General features: G+C 35.6%; 2 protein-coding genes across 3 annotated transcripts in view; one reads left to right on the plus strand and one right to left on the minus strand.

Annotated features, from left to right (window-relative positions):
- wnk4a (WNK lysine deficient protein kinase 4a) overlaps window positions 1–12,996 on the plus strand; it is a 63,831-nt gene extending 50,835 nt beyond the window's left edge. For both annotated transcript variants that reach the window (XM_079594644.1, XM_079594645.1), the window contains 8 exons: window positions 1,221–1,269; window positions 1,361–1,471; window positions 4,109–4,854; window positions 5,994–6,084; window positions 7,406–7,940; window positions 10,036–10,241; window positions 11,314–11,417; window positions 12,858–12,996. In XM_079594644.1, the coding sequence (XP_079450770.1) occupies window positions 1,221–1,269; window positions 1,361–1,471; window positions 4,109–4,854; window positions 5,994–6,084; window positions 7,406–7,940; window positions 10,036–10,241; window positions 11,314–11,417; window positions 12,858–12,860 (1,845 nt within the window). In that variant the 3' untranslated portion in view covers window positions 12,861–12,996. The remainder of the gene's footprint in view (window positions 1–1,220; window positions 1,270–1,360; window positions 1,472–4,108; window positions 4,855–5,993; window positions 6,085–7,405; window positions 7,941–10,035; window positions 10,242–11,313; window positions 11,418–12,857) is intronic.
- Window positions 12,997–13,715: 719 nt separating this feature from the next.
- coa3a (cytochrome C oxidase assembly factor 3a) lies at window positions 13,716–17,219 on the minus strand. The gene is made up of 2 exons (XM_079594684.1): window positions 16,900–17,219; window positions 13,716–14,637 (listed from the first exon to the last, which is right to left on the minus strand). The coding sequence occupies exons 1-2, from the start codon at window positions 17,195–17,197 to the stop codon at window positions 14,543–14,545; spliced, it is 393 nt and encodes a 130-aa protein (XP_079450810.1). The 5' UTR covers window positions 17,198–17,219; the 3' UTR covers window positions 13,716–14,542.
- Window positions 17,220–17,857: the final 638 nt, after the last annotated feature.

Raw genomic sequence — 17,857 nt, forward strand, 5'->3', positions numbered from 1 at the left:
ATGGTACCCTGAGGGTTGCGAAACCAGCGCTCAAGAGGAGTCCGCTGGACCCGGACCAGTTCCTGATTACAACCAGCCGCGCAAGAGTAGCCGCGTCCCAGACCTCCTCCCCGCAGGCGTTAGATGCTCGTCTCTAGAGTCTCCAGCGTCATTCGCTCGACAGGCTCAAAGCTGGACGCTAAAGGCTTAGCATATGACAGAATGTAACCCTCGTACACAAACCACAGGCCTCTTTTCCAATAACCAGTGCAGCTGTGCAGCTGAGACTGAGAGAGTTTCTGCAGGTTTGTGTGTATGAGCTGTTTTGTCCTGTCGCAGTGCCATAGAGAGTGCTTGTCGTGTTCATTATTGCGCAAGGCGTATGTAAAATGTCTGTTTCTGCGTATGACTGCAGTGAAGGAGCTGAGACAAGCAATTAGACTGTGACTGCTCTTAACCTTAATTAAACTTAAGCACTCTGTCATTAAAGAATATTACACTAATAAATATAACCTCAGGGTTGAAGTCGATACTGTTACTCTTTTCAGTTCTCAAGCAATTTAAACATTATGCAATAATGAAATAAATGACAGGATTAAAAAGTATTTTATAAAATGGCCAACAGGATTATGCTTTATTTACTTCCATTGTGATTAAACATGAATGAAAGATTGATTATTTTAAATTTAATTTTAGCTTATATTGTTATAGGTTTATATATAATAGCACAGTATGATTTAATCGATGGTTTTATAAAAAAAAAAACATTTATAATGTTACAAAATATTTATTTATTTCAAATATATTCTGTTCATCAAAGAATCCTGAAAAAAACAAACATATTACTGTTTTCACAAAAATATTAAGCAGAAGACCTTTAAAGAATTTAACATTTATAATAATCAGAAATTTTTCATCAAATCATCAATGATTTCTGAAGGATCATGTGACACTGAAGAAATTGAAAATTCAGCTTTGAATCACAGGAGTAAATTACATTTTAAAACATATCAGAAAGCAACAATTTTAAATTGTAATAATATTTCACAATATTACAGGTTTTATTGCATTTTTTTAAATCAAATAAATGCAGCCTCTGTGTGCACAAGAGACTTCTTTCAAAAACACTCAAACTTACATAAATAGTTTTTTTCATACACCCATGTCAAAAAGTCAAATGAAGCCTATACTATATACGAAAGTACATTTATAATATATTACAAACTGTTTTTCCCTTTCAGCCGAACCTCCACAGTCTGGCACGAGCTCATTCCTCTTCCTCTCTACCAGGTAAGCTTGCATAAGCTTCACCATTGAGTATTGATGAAGTAGCGCTTTCAAATCAGCACCTTTTTCACACGTGTACATATGTTTTTTTTAGCGGAGTTTGGTCTGGGCGCCGGGGCGAGAGCCTCGCCTCTGGGAGTCGGTGGAGACATTACCTCATCCACACGTCCACTCTTACGTTCACAGTCTTTCCATAATGGCCCAGGTAAGTGACCACTTCTCTCCAATGTACGTCTCCTAGTCTTTCCTATTCCTGCCTAGCTGTGAGTGGGAATAAAAGCTGGACGCTCTTTAAATGTCATCCGGCATTATGACATATACTGAACATCACAGATGCAGTTTGATTCTGCCTGGCTACAGGGACTCTTGGGTAACTGCTTTAGCTGGAGGTGGGCTGTGAATGCTGTCTTCAGGGTCCCCAACAATGCAATTTGTATCAATCAACCTAAAATACCATTTAAAGTCTGCATGAAACGGACTTGTGACAATCTTTTCTTCCCTGTTTTGACGTACAGTAGTGGCCAAAGGTGATGTCCGGAGGGGATATTTGTTTTTTATGACCCTACAAGTTCGATTAAACCATCAAGATATGAGGAAAATATTGTATATCTTTTAAATATTTTAAACATCAGGGAAGAATAAAACCCTTAACTTGGTTAAGGTATTTATCTAAATAATATTTTTTATCTATCTTTATTTTCTAAATAGAAAGTTCCAAAATGTACACAACTTAAAAAACAACATCACATAATGTAAAGAAGTGGTCACAGAATAAGAATATGTGAATAACTAAATTTTTACAAAAATGTCAGATAGAACCTTATAATTCCAAGGGGACGATATATTGACTACAACATAATCAGTTCTTGATATTTCGTTGGTTCTCTCTTGTTTTTGCATGTTCATAATATCTTTGTATGACAGCCTGGTCAAAAATGATGTCCGCACAATTTGGCGTTTCATTGCGTTATCACAAATAAAACTATTGACTCCAAGCACATATATGCAGTATGCTTACAAAATTGTTAACAAATGTTTTATAATATTTGAATAAAAGGTAAATATGTAAATTCTGGCCACTACTGTATGTGCACTGTTGCTAGCGAATAGTCAGCTGCTCTTTTTAGAGGTTTCAAATAAAAAAAGGTCACATTACTCATTTGGTTGGCTTACCTTAACTTGTTAGGTCTACTTTAAAGCAACACTAAAGAAGATTTTTTACTTTAAAATAACATTTCCAAAAGCGTATCAGTGGTTTATCAAGTCGTAACAGGGTGAAAGGCACTTCTGGATTCGCTTTGCGGTCCTATATCTGCTATAACCACACTATGTAAGATTGCCAGATCGGGTCGTGTTTCTGTAGTTCTAATGAGACATAAGAAAATTCACTGATTTCACAGATTTAAATCAAACAACTACGAGTACAACATTTTTAGAGTGTGGAATATTTACAACCCAGTCCATCAAAGTGACAGATAATGTTATTTGTAGTGCATCTTGTAGTCTCCACATGTGTTTGTAAGTTCTTCTACTCGGGTAGTTTTATCATAAATGAAATACTAAGACCCAGAAAGCCTGCATGTCCCCCTCCTAGAGTTGATCTCTCTACTACTGTTGGTGCTTTTCTGTCCCGCCTACTGAACATTTTGTTCTGCTGCTTTCTGGCTTCATGCCTCGATGATACATCTTGCGTATTCGTTTTTTGGAAAAAGAATATCCAGATATAACTAAAGAGCCACTGTTACGATGTCTACATCAATTATGTTCAGCCTCTTCTACAATGGGAGCTTTACAAGCGAATGCACAGATGGTTTTTATTTTCATTAATGTCAGAGAGACTTTGGCTCTCTCGCTTCATCGATGTTAAACTTCAGACATGATCATTCACTGGGGCCGGTCCGGTGACGTAATGGACCCATCAGAGACCATGCTAGACAACACTTTGTGTATTGCTATGGAGATGGTACTGTGTGAAAGCTGTTATTGTACAGAGGCATTTCACTTTGGCATTGACAGATGATGGGACAAGCCTAAAGGTGTGACGTCTCACTCGCACAAAAGACTTTCAGCAGAGGAACCTGTTTTGCACATCTATCATTGCCAATATTCCCATGAGTATTGCGATCATGGTTCGGTTACTGCTAATGAATTTGAGTATGATAAGATCAGTTGCAACAGTAGCTTTTGTTGTTTTCTGGAAAGCCTTCTAGCTCTACAGTTCTTTCCAGCATATATGAAACAGTTTCTTTAAATGTATAGATGTATAAATGTATATGAGCAGCTCTTCAGATGTTGGTGCTTGCTAACCTAATACTAGTACTTTGTCTTGTAACTCGCCCACATATTTTTGCTGCCGACAGTAATGAGACTGTATCTCACGCAGCTTTTAGAGGAGTGACCTTTATCATTTTGATAAATGATAAATGGCAAATATTAAAACTCTATACCCTTTAGTCTAAATGAATTAAAAATAAAACACACAAAAAACACTAAAATAAATCTCTCTGTAGAAAAAATAGTTTCAACTTAAAAAAGTAAGTATTCGTGCTACCTTAAAATTTTAAGTTTAGTCAACTTGAAATATCAAGTTGACTAAACTTAATATTTTAAGGCAGCATGAACACTTATTTTTTAAGTTGAAACAACAATTTTTACAGTACGATTACATTGAAGAATGGCATTCAATTCTGAGTGTTTTTTAAAAATGAACAAGGCAAGTTCTGGCAAGTTTTGCACAGAGCAAACTGCTGTCATTGAACACTGTCTTTGTAAAAAATGAAAGATAAATATATAAAATCTCACTCTGCACCCCCATCTGACTAATATCTTTGTCATTTCCCAGGTTCTCCTCATCCTCATCACGTTCCATCAGCCTCAGCCTACCCTTCTGATCCCAGAATGCCTCATTCCAACCTACCTCACGTTCAGCAGTATATGCCCTCGTACATGAACAACCCCACACACTTCCCCTTCCCGTACCCGCCTCACCCGGGCTCCCCCAAACCCAGCCACACTCCTCTTTCCCGTATGCACAGCAGTCCGTCATACTCCCTCTCGTCCCCGGGCTCCCCCAGCCCGCTCACCTCAGACGTCTCAAGTCCCGTTTCCGACGTCAACCTGATGTCTCCGGCTCACGCACAGGCCATGTGGCCACCGCACAGTCAGCCTCTGTTTTCCCTGGCTAATGTGCTGTCTATGGCAATGAGCATGGCACATTCCTTCATGCCCGCACCGAACCTGGTTCAGGCCATGCCGGGTTTCCAGCCTGGTTATCCCACGATGTATGCGCCCCAGTATCCTCAATCTCCAGGGATGGCCGAGTATTACCAGAACATGGAGTCTCAGTTTCGAGACAGTGTGATGTCGCCACCTTCCCAAACGTGTCCAACGTCTACTTCACCCGGTGGCGTTTCCACGTCCGCCCAGCAGACAGCGTCTCCAGAGGGAATGCTGTATGCACAGGAATCCTCTAAGGAATATCCTCACGGATACAGACCCGCTTTCCCCAGGCACTTACTAGACCAGCGGAGGAGCCCCGGGTCTTCATCTGGACTGTCGTCTTCTCCACGAGCGAGCCCAGATAGCAGAGTAAGCCATTCACCAATTAAAGAGGTCCAGTCGGTACAATTAGTTTAAATAACACTGAAATTACGATATGGCTTAGTGCAATTATCTAATAGCGAAGGTAGTGATTCAAATTATATATATCATTTGGAAATGATGGTTTTTCGAGGAAATTAAGACATGTATAAAAATAAATAATAATAATAATAATTATATTTTTCTTAAGATTTTAATTAATAAGAATGATAAACATTATAATTATTATATACCGTATTATAAATATAAATTCTAAATGTCATTATTATTTCATAGCCATATTGATATATAATCACACATTTTTTTGGCCAGATTGTGCAGCCCTACAAACAAGCACATCAAAATAAAAATTTTATATCATTTTTTTTTTTTTGTATTGCAGTTTTATCAGTAAAAAAACTTTTTTTTTTCCTTTCCGTGCAACATTCTGGTCAATCAGTGGTCCCATAATAACTTTAAGTACACAAATTGCTTTTCAGGAAAAGCTTTTTAATCTTACATTTTGGCAACACCTTGTAAAAGTATAATAAATAATAAGAAAAAAATCTTATATTCAAAAATAAATTATTGAATAAAAACATAATTTATTGCATTTATTTAAAATGAAATGTAATAAATTCTATATAATAATTATATTTATAGAATTATATAGATTATATAGAAATCAAATATTTCTTAATTTCAATTAGTATTCAATTAATTACCATAATACAACTATAATTGTATTAAATATATATAATCATATATATATATATATATATATATAAGGAATATATGACGACAGGCCTTTGAATTATTAGAAAAATAATGCACTAATAAAGTGTTATACATATATATGTGTGTGTGTGTATATATGATAAACACAAGTCTTGGGTGGAACTAATGATGGGTCCTGATCTGGATCATGGTACGCAAACTGGTGACCTCTGCTCTTTATATTGAGTAACCGTTGTGCTTTTCTGTGTCATGACTGTTTGTTTCCATAGTGTTGGCAGTTATTCTGAGCACGTTTTATATCACTGAATGTCAATAGCTAACATTGCTAATGTACCTTTAAATGTGTTCATCCTCGGTTATGAAACCCAGATGTGGAAGTGTCCCTGAATGAAACAGTCTTTCTCTCCCAGGTGTCGTCATCCAGTCCCAGATCATTGTCTCCTCTGGTCTCAGGAGAGAGTACCAGAACTTCACAGAGCCAGGAAATCTCTTTACCATCTGGTAAGATACTGACCCCTAAACATAAACCCACGTAACACACTTCCTGGTACACATAGGGCTTTCTTCTTACAGAATGTGGTTATATAATGCTGCAGTGCTAAATACATGGTTATACGGAGGGTTTGTGGACACCTATTAAATATCCCTGCGGAGTTCTTGCGCAACCAAAGGTTTTTTGTTTTTTCCTCCACAGCTTTTATGTGTTCCTGAAACCAGAGCTATTTTGGCTGTGTTCGGAGTGGAATATAAACATAGTACTTACTGAATAGTACAGTATACAGTAAATACTGTCATGAACGCTAGACATTTCGAATAGTATTATGCTGCATTGTGTCACATGAAGTAAATACTATTGTGCAATTTAATCCAAATTTATATAACCTATTTTAACTCTTGGCAGTCAATGACAAACTAATGAGTCACACGTTAACATTTAATTGTTTTTGGCTGATATTCTGGTTAATTTGTTCATAGTATGCAAATTTAAATATACAGAGTTTGATGGCCTACTATATTTGACAAATTGAGCAGTATATAGCCGGACCAAACTGCAGAATACTGTATCCCACAATGCAATGCACTCGACTGGGTCTTTCATTTCCTGTGTGACAAAATATCACAGCTGGAATCTCTTTCTTTGACTCATTATTGGACATTTTTACACAAAAACTAACCTTCAGGCGTCACACTTGTGATCCTCGGCGGTCAAAACCAAAGACAATAAGTGTTTCAATAATATTTATTCTTTAATATTTTGTATTTTGAGGGGATTTCATGACACTAGACACTATTGTAAAAAATGTAATGAAAAAAAAACTGTTAAAATTAAAATAATGAAATCTTAATTCTATTTAAAATCTATAATCTATATTAATACATCATCAAGGACTACTTTATCATGGGTAATTTGTATATTGTTCCCCATAAAACCTCTGATTTTTTGTATTTCCCATTATTTTCTTACTGTGGCAACTGACCATTTTTAAGACCATTTTGTAATCGTGTGTGTGTGTGTGTGTGTGTGTGTGTGTGTGTGTGTGTGTGTGTGTGTGGTGTTCATAATAGCAAGTGCCACAAAAGTCACCAAATTTCGTACAATTCCGATTGGGTAAAACAATAAAAAAAATTCAGTTTTTCCAACCAACAGAGGATTTAAAAAGACAAAATAAGTACATTATTTACATGTGATAACTGGACGTCACTCGAATGTAGTGTGATTATGAGGTCAGGTGACATATATCATGCATGAGAGGATTCACAGGTATGTTTGCAGTATTTTTCAACTCTTTCCACCTTTTCTATTTCTCCATCTTTCTTACAGAGCCGAAGTCTACTGTGACTGTGGGCCGTTTTCAAGTGTCCCCCAGTAAAGAGATTCCTGCTCCCGCCAGACACACAGAAAGTCAAACTCCCCCCAGTGAACCCGTCGTCCCGCGGGATAACCTCATCAGCTCGCTGGATCCAGCGGAAACCCGTGAGGCTCGGCGTGCTTTGAGTCCTGCCGCCCAGCCCGAGACGGGGAGAAGTCAAACCGGGGAGCGAGAGGGACAGATTGATGAGCAAGAGCAGGAGAATGATGATTATGATCGTGATGAGATGGGAAAGCACAGGAGGAAGAAGGGACACAGGGTGGATTGTGGCCCGGGTCTGATGGGAACGTCGGTGGACAGTGGTTTTTCCGTGGCTCTGGACACTGAGGGGAGAGTGTGGGATGGAAACACGACCAGTCCTCCGTATGCCACTCCTCTCCACAACCTGTGGATGAGCTACACGCGAAGCTCCTCCTACCTGAGCAGCGACGAATCAGAGAGCGAGGATGACGAGATGAGGGCGGAGCTACATGAGCTGAGGGAGAAGTAAGGCACTCTCAAACTTCTGTGTTTTATTGTGTTTCTCTTAGGATTGTGCAATTCAGCGAATTTTTGTTTCAATTTTGGCTTCCAAGAATTATTAAAACGCCATAATCGAGATTATTGTGCCGGATACAGTTTCTTTCCTTTAAAGAAGTGTGCTTTCACCCCTCCATAAAAGCCCAAACGTAACGTCCAAATCTGTCAAATAATATAATGTTACTTCTGATATATGCAGTTGGGACGTGCTTGATATTAAAAAGAGTTCAGTGCATATAGTCTAATATACTTGCTGATGTCTGATCTGTTCATATTAATCAAACAACATACGAAAACACTCACTGCTCTTGACTGAATAACTTTAGCAGTAATAGCCTACGGTACTTTAAAATAAATATTTAATTCATGTAGTAGAGACTATGCAGTGTTTGATTTTTTCATTTGTTTTTTTTATATTTGTTTAAAGTAGGCTGAATTTTAGAAAGCACTGTTTATTTTATTTTATTTTATTTTATATTTTTCTATTGTATTTGTCCTATTTTTTTTCTTTTTTTTCTTGTATTACTGAATGTTTACTTTTTTCAATAATTGTTTGAGGACTTTTTTTTTTTTTTTTACATTAGTTAGTATAAGATCTGCTTGTGAAATGGTATCACTGGTATCTTTAAAAGGCAAAGCAACCTTATTTCCAACAAAGTATACATGACATATATATATACACACATACACATACACATGAATTAAAATGTTCCCAAGTATACTATATATATATATATATATATATATATATATATATATATATATATATATATATATATATATAGTATACTTGGGAACATTTTAATTAAAGCTTTTATGTATAATGCATTATAAAGGTATATTCATAATGTACATTGTAATACATTATATATTTTTTCATAATAGTTGTAACCAAAGTTTAAATGCATTGTAATATTTGCAGATTTCTTGCATCAGAAATTGGTTGTTTGTTGTGTTTTAATGGTTTAAACTTTCTAAAGGTGTAACATAAGTATTATAATGTATTATAACTGTGTTTACAATTATTCATGAGATCATACAGTGCACTATGAGGTGCATTACAAGGCATAATTAATGCATTAAAAATACTTTTATAATGCATTACTACTAATAAAGGCTTTAAATAAAGTGTAACCGTATACTTCGCAGGAAATAATTCACTATTATGAAAAAAAATACTATAGGATTTTAAAAGAGTCATAACACCCACTCTTAATCGTGTAAAATAATCATGATTACAGTACTGAGAAATACTCGTGATTATGATTGTGATGATGCCTGAGTGATGCAGATTATGATTGTGATGATGCATGAGTGATGCAGATTATTATTGTGATGATACAGATTATGATTGTGATGATGCCTGAGTGATGCACATTATGATTGTGATGATGCAGATTATGATTGTGATGATGCAGATTATTATTGTGATGATACAGATTATGATTGTGATGATACAGATTATGATTGTGATTATTTAGATTATGATTGTGATGATGCAGATTATGATTGTGATGATGCAGATTATGATTGTGATGATGCAGATTATGATTGTGATGATGCAGATTATGATTGTGATGATGCCGATTATGATTGTGATGATGCAGATTATGATTGTGATGATGCCGATTATGATTGTGATGATGCAGATTATGATTGTGATGATGCAGATTATGATTGTGATGATGCAGATTATGATTGTGATGATGCAGATTATGATTGTGATGATGCAGATTATGATTGTGATGATGCAGATTATGATTGTGATGATGCAGATTATGATTGTGATGATGCAGATTATGATTGTGATGATGCAGATTATGATTGTGATGAAGCCTGACTGATGCAGATTATGATTGTGATTATTTAGATTATGATTGTGATGATGCAGATTATGATTGTGATGATGCAGATTATGATTGTGATGATGCAGATTATGATTGTGATGATGCAGATTATGATTGTGATGATGCAGATTATGATTGTGATGATGCAGATTATGATTGTGATGATGCAGAATATGATTGTGATGAATGCTCCTGTGTCTCTCGCTCTCGCTCAGGCATCTGTGTGAGGTTCAGTCTCTACAGGCGCTGCAGAAGAGAGAGATCGAGGAGCTGTACTGTAAGATGGGGAAGATTCCTCCTCCGTGTATAGTGTCTCCGGCAGTCATGCTCTCCAGCCGCCAGCGCCGCATGTCTAAAGGAGGAAACTTCCCGTCGTCCCGCAGAAACAGCCTCCAGAGACTCGACATGCTGCCTTTAGCAGGTTCTCAGACTCTTCTAAAACCTGCTGTACACAGTCCTGTTGAGCATTCACTGAGACAGCAGATTATAAACGCAACAGTTCAGTGTTTCTACACTGTAAAAAAAATGTAACCTCTCCAAGTCAAATTTTTTTCTAGTGACTGTTCACATCTAAATTTTTTAATTGGCCCAAGTGAAATTCTGTCAAATAAATTGAATTAATTATTGCAATAGCCTGTTAACATTGGTTCAATGAGAATTAATATGTCAGACTAATTAATAAAATTAGATGTGACCAGTCACTAAAAAATTCTGACTTGGGGATGTCATTTTTTTTACAGTGTAGTTCACCAGCACTGCAATACTCTAATAAGCATACAATGACAGCATCACACAGATATTATGGGTGAAATATAAAACTTTTTAATTAGCACTTTACAATAAGATCCCATTCGTTCCATAAATTAATTAGCAACGAGCATTATATTTCTAATATTCATATTTGTTCATGTTAGTTATAAACATACTGCTCATTGTTAGTTTATGTCTGTTCAGGTCTGTTAAATAATATTATTTTTATTTTAATAATGTATTGGGCGATGTTGAAATTAACGTTAACTAAGATTAATCAATGCTTCAGAAGTATTTTTCATTGTTAACAAATGTAACCTTATTGTAAAGTGTTACCTGGATGGTTAAGTAGTTTTTATCAATATTTTTTGGTATTGAATGGATTGTTTATAATCATTATCTCTCCATGATTAATAAGTGCTTTAGAACTATTTTTAATTTTTAGTTCATGTTAACTAATGTAGTTAACTAATAACTTCTGTAAAGTGTTACCTAGTCTATGAAGTCATCTATACGTTTTGTTGTTGAATAAATGATGGGATTTCCTTCAGAATCATCCAAAAGAAAGCATCTTAGTTCCTTTTGGATCATCTTTTGTGTCTTCATAGACAGCGCACTAGCTTTTAGTACAGAGGGATTAGAGGTTTTAGGTGGGGCGGAATAAGCAATTGTTTAATTAAATGAAAACTGTAAATGAGCAAATGAAATGTTTAACGTCTTGCTGTGCTGTGATTGGCCCACAGGGATCATGAGGAAGAACTCCCTGAGCGGCAACAGTAGCAGCAGTTCCCAGGACGATTCCCGGCCCACTAAAGGAGTGACTTTCGCTGCTGACTTCACCAGAATGGTATGATGATGCATTACATTCAGCACAGGGCTTCCCTCGTTTCACATTACCATATCCTTTAATGGAATAAACATTCCTGCAGTGCTGATTTACACAGTGTTCACTATTTAGACAAACATAAAATGTCATTTGCAATTTAAAATTAAATAAAATCTATAAAAAATGTATATAACATTTTAGTTTGATTTAAATTTAAAGGTACACTGTGTAGTTTTTTTTAAAGTATTTTATTAGCTAAAATCAATGTCTTTATTCATAAATATGTCCTCATTGGTGTAAAATTACCTCTGCCAATGATAAGCTCATAAGTGAAGAATTTATTATCTTTATTTACATGGGACGGGTAAGTCCATAGAGGCTTCCATGTTGTTCCGCCATTTTGAAAAACTATAATAGCAGAGAGGGACAAAAAGCACTAGCTAGCTCAACGCGTTTCCACAACACGTTTTCGTTCAGAGCCAGCGTCACATGACTGACACCAGCTGAGATGGACAAGGAGATCAGAGAGAGGCGCTCGTCACTGTCCCGGCACATTTGAAAGGCTGCGCTTCATAACGCAGGATCACACTTATGCCAAGCCACAGGAGAAGCTTTTTATAGTCTGTGATTCATGCTGTTTGTTCGTTGTGTGCCAAGTTTGTTTGAAATAACGAACCGTATCACCCGAAAGAAAACTCAAGTGCTAGTGGAAGACATGTTGTCATCGCTTCTTGGTACATTACGGCTGCCGTAGTTGCAAAACGCATTTGAAAAAGCGAGGCGCTAGAGAGCACTATTCGTTTGAATGCAAAATAGCCTACAATTTCACCGCTAGAAGCGAGAAATTCCTACACAGTGTACCTTTAATTGTATTTACAATATATAATGCAACATTTATTTACTTTACAAATAGCGCTGACATTTGTGTAAAACAATTTTGAATAGTAATGTATATAAATCCTAGGTTTGTGTATTTGTTAAAGAGGAGCCATCATTTCAACCTGACCTCATTTTTTACCAAGTAGTCAAGATTGTAAGAAAGACGTTTTTCTTATTTTCTTTCACTAAATGATTATCATTTATATGCACTGATATAACAATGCAATATTTACCTACATGCATGTTTACTAAAACATGACAAATGCTTCAAGGAGTGAATTAATTGAATTAATTAGAAACAGACAGTTTGAAAGGTTTCACAGAAATGAATCAAACTTTAACAGCTTGGATGTAGAAACATGTCTGTCTTAACGCTTTAATAAGTTGCGAGACAAGGACGATCAAACTCAGTGCACAATTTCAACAGCAAACTCATATATTGTGGATATTCAATATAACGCCAAGGATTAATTAGTAGCACATGATCTTACGATGCTTGAAGCTGAACCCAACAAACACTGATAGTATATTCTTTTCATGCATTCACATCTGAGTAACGTTTCTCTCTTGTCTTCCCATCAGTAAGAATCCTGGTGCATTGGCGGGACTATATCCGACTACCTCATTCATCTGTGACTGACATGAGGGATGTCTCTGGTGCAGATGCACTAACCAGTCCGCTGGTTTCTGTGAAGAGCCGATGGTTTGGCGGGACTCTCTGAAGGCTCAGCACTGAGGATGATGATTCCTAACTCTCTCTTTTGCACTTTTCTAAAACCTGCTGAACGGGCGCACATCTGAATCAACAGATGCCCTGCTGTTTCTGTTCTGCTGCTTGTGTTCGCGCTGTAGAAACACCAGAATCCCAGCAGTCTCCATGAACTCAGTAGATCCGGTCCAGATATTTCTGCTATCACCTCATAGGGTCTGCTTTATGATAATAGTTTAAATGTGAATAAAAATAAATAAAAACAGATTGAGGGTGGGCAGGCTAAATATATATTTTTGCATCGATTGTTCCAGCTTTGAGATTCTCATCTATTGGGATGCAGAACGTCTTTACCTTGAAGTTTATGTAAAGTTTTACATATATATATATTAATTGTTTTTTACCAGTCTGACTATGACTGACTTATTAATTGCATCAAAAATCAAAGCAAGTGTCAGTCATTAAGTTAAAGATAAATGTAAATGATATGCACACTGCACTTTGGCATAAGTTTCAGTCCCATCTGGGACTTTACAATAGTCATTAATACATGATTGATTTTTGATGTTTACAAAGAGCAGTCAATAAAAGTGCATTCATTATCCTCATGGTAATAACACAGTATGTTCAGATTTTTCACATTGAGCCCAAAGTTTCAACATTTATGCTTTCTGTATTCTTAGTGTTTAAACATTATGTACAATATGTGGTGAAATATTTTTTTTGTCTAACTTATGAGACACTCATGATACTTGCATGATGTAAAGAGGAATTCTGAATATAAACATTCAGAAATAGCTAATTTTATGATGTATAAAAACTTAGCTTCATATTTTCGGGTGGATTTCTGTCATTATTATGTATTGCACTTTTTCAGTTTCAAACACAAACCGACAAGATCTTTAATATGACAACCCAAGAACATCCATTGAAAAACTGTGAAAAAATCATATGAATGCCTTTATATGAGCATCGAAATCAGCAGATCAGTTACAGACACAAACACAGACAATGTGTTCTAGATTGAGATAAATGTGACTTTACGCTCTGTTATATCGATCGCTTCAATGTTTAATGCAACACTGCCATGCTGTGCCTTCCCTATCTTATGATGATTATGTATTATATTCTAAATCATATTTGTACATTTAAAGTCAATAAATAGCTATAAAATAGATGAATGTTGGTCGAGTATTCATTTTAAACACTGCAGTATAATTTAGGACACATTGTGTTTATTTAAAAAAAAAAAAAGGGCAAACAAACAAAAGGGTGGCTATTATTTAAATTAATCTCACTGTAATTATGAATGCATTTACACTCAAAGCAATATGACCAGCAGAATTATTGTAGTATAAGGAATATGATGATATTCAGTTTCCACGAACACGAATAGAAATGATGAGCAACTGTCTTTGCAAACGAAGGATTCCTCGTCGAGTCTCGAGTCTGATGTCCAACAGGATACACTGATTTGATTGGATGTGGCGCCCTCTGCCGGCGCGCGCGCACGTTCACCCGCGCTCACGTGTCAGTGAGACAGTTCCTGTAGATTCACTCAGTTCGCGCCGGTCTTCGGAGCTCGTGCTTTTGCTTCTTCATCTATTTCATCCATGATTTTTTCTTGGGATACGGAGTAGAAGGTGTAGCCATCTGAGGACGGCTGGTGAAGGGAAATATTACAGACATCTGGAGAGTTCATACTGGAATTACATAATTTCTTATTATAGTGCTATCAAATCGATTAATCGTGATTAATCACATCTAACTTAAAAGTTTTTGTTTACATAATATATGTGAATGTATATAGGCCTACATATATATAAAAAATATATTTATATATATATATTATGTGTGTGCGTGTATACAGTACATACAGTATATGTCAAAAGTTTGGAAAAATTTATAATTTTGTATGTTTTTGAAAGAAGTCTCTTCTGCTCATCAAGCCAGCATTTACTTTATCAAAAACACAGAAAAACTGTAATACTGTGATATATTATTACAATTTAAAAGAATGGTTTTCTATTTTTATATACTTCATATCATTTTCTTCATCATTATTCCAGTCTTCAGTGTCACATGACCCTTCAGAAATCATTCTAATATGATGATTTGATCAGAAACAGTTGTTCTGCTTAATATTTTTTGGAACCTGTGATCAGGGGCGCCGGCAGAAATTTTGGGCCCTATAAAATAAAGAATATGAGGTTGGGCCCCTACCGCACCCATGCCATTAATAAAATCAATCTCTGGGGCCTTAGAATCGTTCTACCTTTCACCCCCTTAGCCTGTGAGGCTGTTTTTAACGATTCATTGATTTAAAAAAATGAAAAAGAACAACATTTATTCAAAATATAAACATTTTCTAACAATATAAATATTTACTATCACTTTTTATTAATTTAAAACACCATTGCTGAATAAAATTATTAATTTCTAAAAAGAAAAAAGATAATTAATTACTGAGCCCAAACTTTTGAACAGTATAGTGTATATTGTTACAAAATATTTATTTTTGAAATAAATGCTGTTCTTTTTTTTTCTTCATCAAAGAATCGTGGAAAAAGTTTCACGTTATAAAAGAAAAAAAAATGTTAAGCAACGTCAACTGTTTCCAACATTGATAATATATCATAATATTAGAAAGATTTCTGAAGGATCATGTGACACTGAAGGAGTAATGATGCGGAAAATTCAGCTTTGCATCACAAGAATAAATTATATTTGAAAGTATATTCAAATGGAAAACCATTATTTTAAATTGTAATGATATTTCACAGTATTACTGTTTTTTCTGTATTTTTTATTAAATAAATGCAGCCTTGATGAGCGAAAGACTTACATGTACACACGTCACGTACACACACACAGACACACACACACACACACTATATCTGTGTGAGTGTGTACAGCATACACGTTGATTGAAACACTTTTCCCCAGTCATCCCAATGGCAAAAAGTGTCCCAATCAACCTGAACTCACCCTATATTACGTAAACAACTATTATGCAATTATGCCAAACTTTTATGTTAGATGTGAATAATTGATTTGACAGCACTAATTCATATTTTAGTTTTATACTTTATATAGGCCCTGCAGACAATATACGATCTACAAATCAGCCACGATGCAGAAAAAAAGCATTTGGATTATATTAAATTGTATGATTGAATAAGATTAACAAATTGCTTAATTAACAAAATGAATACTATGAATAAAAAATAGTATAAAATAACTTTTCTATTATTTTAAAAGGATATACGTGCTGCATGATTTAGAGGTCGCCTTAATAATGTTTAGTATCATGAAGTCGACACAAAATACAAACTATTAAAGTGAAAGTATAATAGAAAACAAGTACACTAAACAATCAAAAAGTTAAGTTATGGCAATATATGTTTTTACATTGCTTTAATAAGTTAAGCAACTTATAACTTTTTTTATAAGTTAAACAGGATTCAACTCAATTTAATTGTGCCAATTTAATTGTAATTTAAGTTGAAACGAATTAGCATCCAAGGTGATTATACTTAAAAAATTAAGGCAGCAACTTTTCTTTTTATAGTGATATTAATTTAATTTAAAAAAAAGAGTTACAGTACAGTACAGGCGTACAGTCTGTTTTGACTGGCTGAAAGAGCACAAGGGTATAATAATAATAACGATACGTTTAATAACATATTCAAGTGTCTGACTGATCATGTAACCAATTTAATGAAGCATTGCTCATCATGACATCAGCACTTATGTCACACTGGTTGATCATGTAATAATGTCATCTAAAGACCTAATATTACTATCATTCATTATGGGCTACCAATATAATCAGCTATCTCGTCTGACAGATGTAACGCACTGTACTATCCGCCTGCTACTGGCATAACCTTGTGTAAGAGTTGTAAAGGATACAGATGCCGAGCACTACCGCGCCGATGGCGAGTCCTGTCGCCACGTTTCGGCCCCGGAGCTGGCCTGCTTTCTTCTTCCACTGCGCCAGCTCCACTTGTCGGATGAACTGCATCTGTTCCCTCGTCAGCTCTGCCTTTGCCGGGTATATTCTCTTTGCAAACTGGGCTTCAGGTTTGAGGTCCCCTTGACTACTGTTGTCTGCCATGTTTGAAGCGCTGTGTTGTGACCGGTTGTGACGTAATGCGAGGTTACTTAACACGTCAATGTTGCGCCTCTTTTGCGCAGCTTGGCTTGCCATTCCCCCCCACACAAGCTCAGTTTGCGTAACAATTTAGGCAGGCTATACTCATATTTTGTAGCCTATCCTGGTATAATGATTCATAATTTCTTATGTTAACTTTAACATGTTCGTTCCGACTTCTAGTCAACATTTATCTCTAGTGAAAAACTATAGGCTAAACCTTTTCAAATAACTAACTGACATTAGATATAATTGCAAGGGAATGCTAGGGGCTAATAAAAGTAAAAATAATAATAAGAAAATTTATCAAAATAAAAAAGAAAATGTATTAAAGCTACAAATTATTAATTCAAATCTAAAAAATAGTCGCCTGTTACGGTTCTGTTACAACCAGTGTTGGGGGAAGTTACTTTTAAAAGTAATGCGTTACAATATTGTGTTTCTCCCTTAAAAGTTACCAATTGCTTTACTTGGTTAATTTATATGGAAAGTAATGTATTACATTGAAAAATAGTTACTGATTAGCTAATACAGTGAACTACCACATTCAACTGAGTGCTTACTTACTAATTTGTTAATAAATTTCTTGTTTGTTAATAGTCAAATGTTAATAGTGTATACTGCGTAGGCTACTGCGAGGAAAAAGGAAGTCTCCAGCATGGACGCGGGAACTAGGGGTGCTGCAGCACCTGTTGGCAAACTGTGATGACAAGAGCA

The sequence above is a fragment of the Phoxinus phoxinus genome (genome assembly GCF_949152265.1).
Source record: "Phoxinus phoxinus genome assembly, chromosome: 21".
Classification (NCBI taxonomy): domain Eukaryota; kingdom Metazoa; phylum Chordata; class Actinopteri; order Cypriniformes; family Leuciscidae; genus Phoxinus; species Phoxinus phoxinus.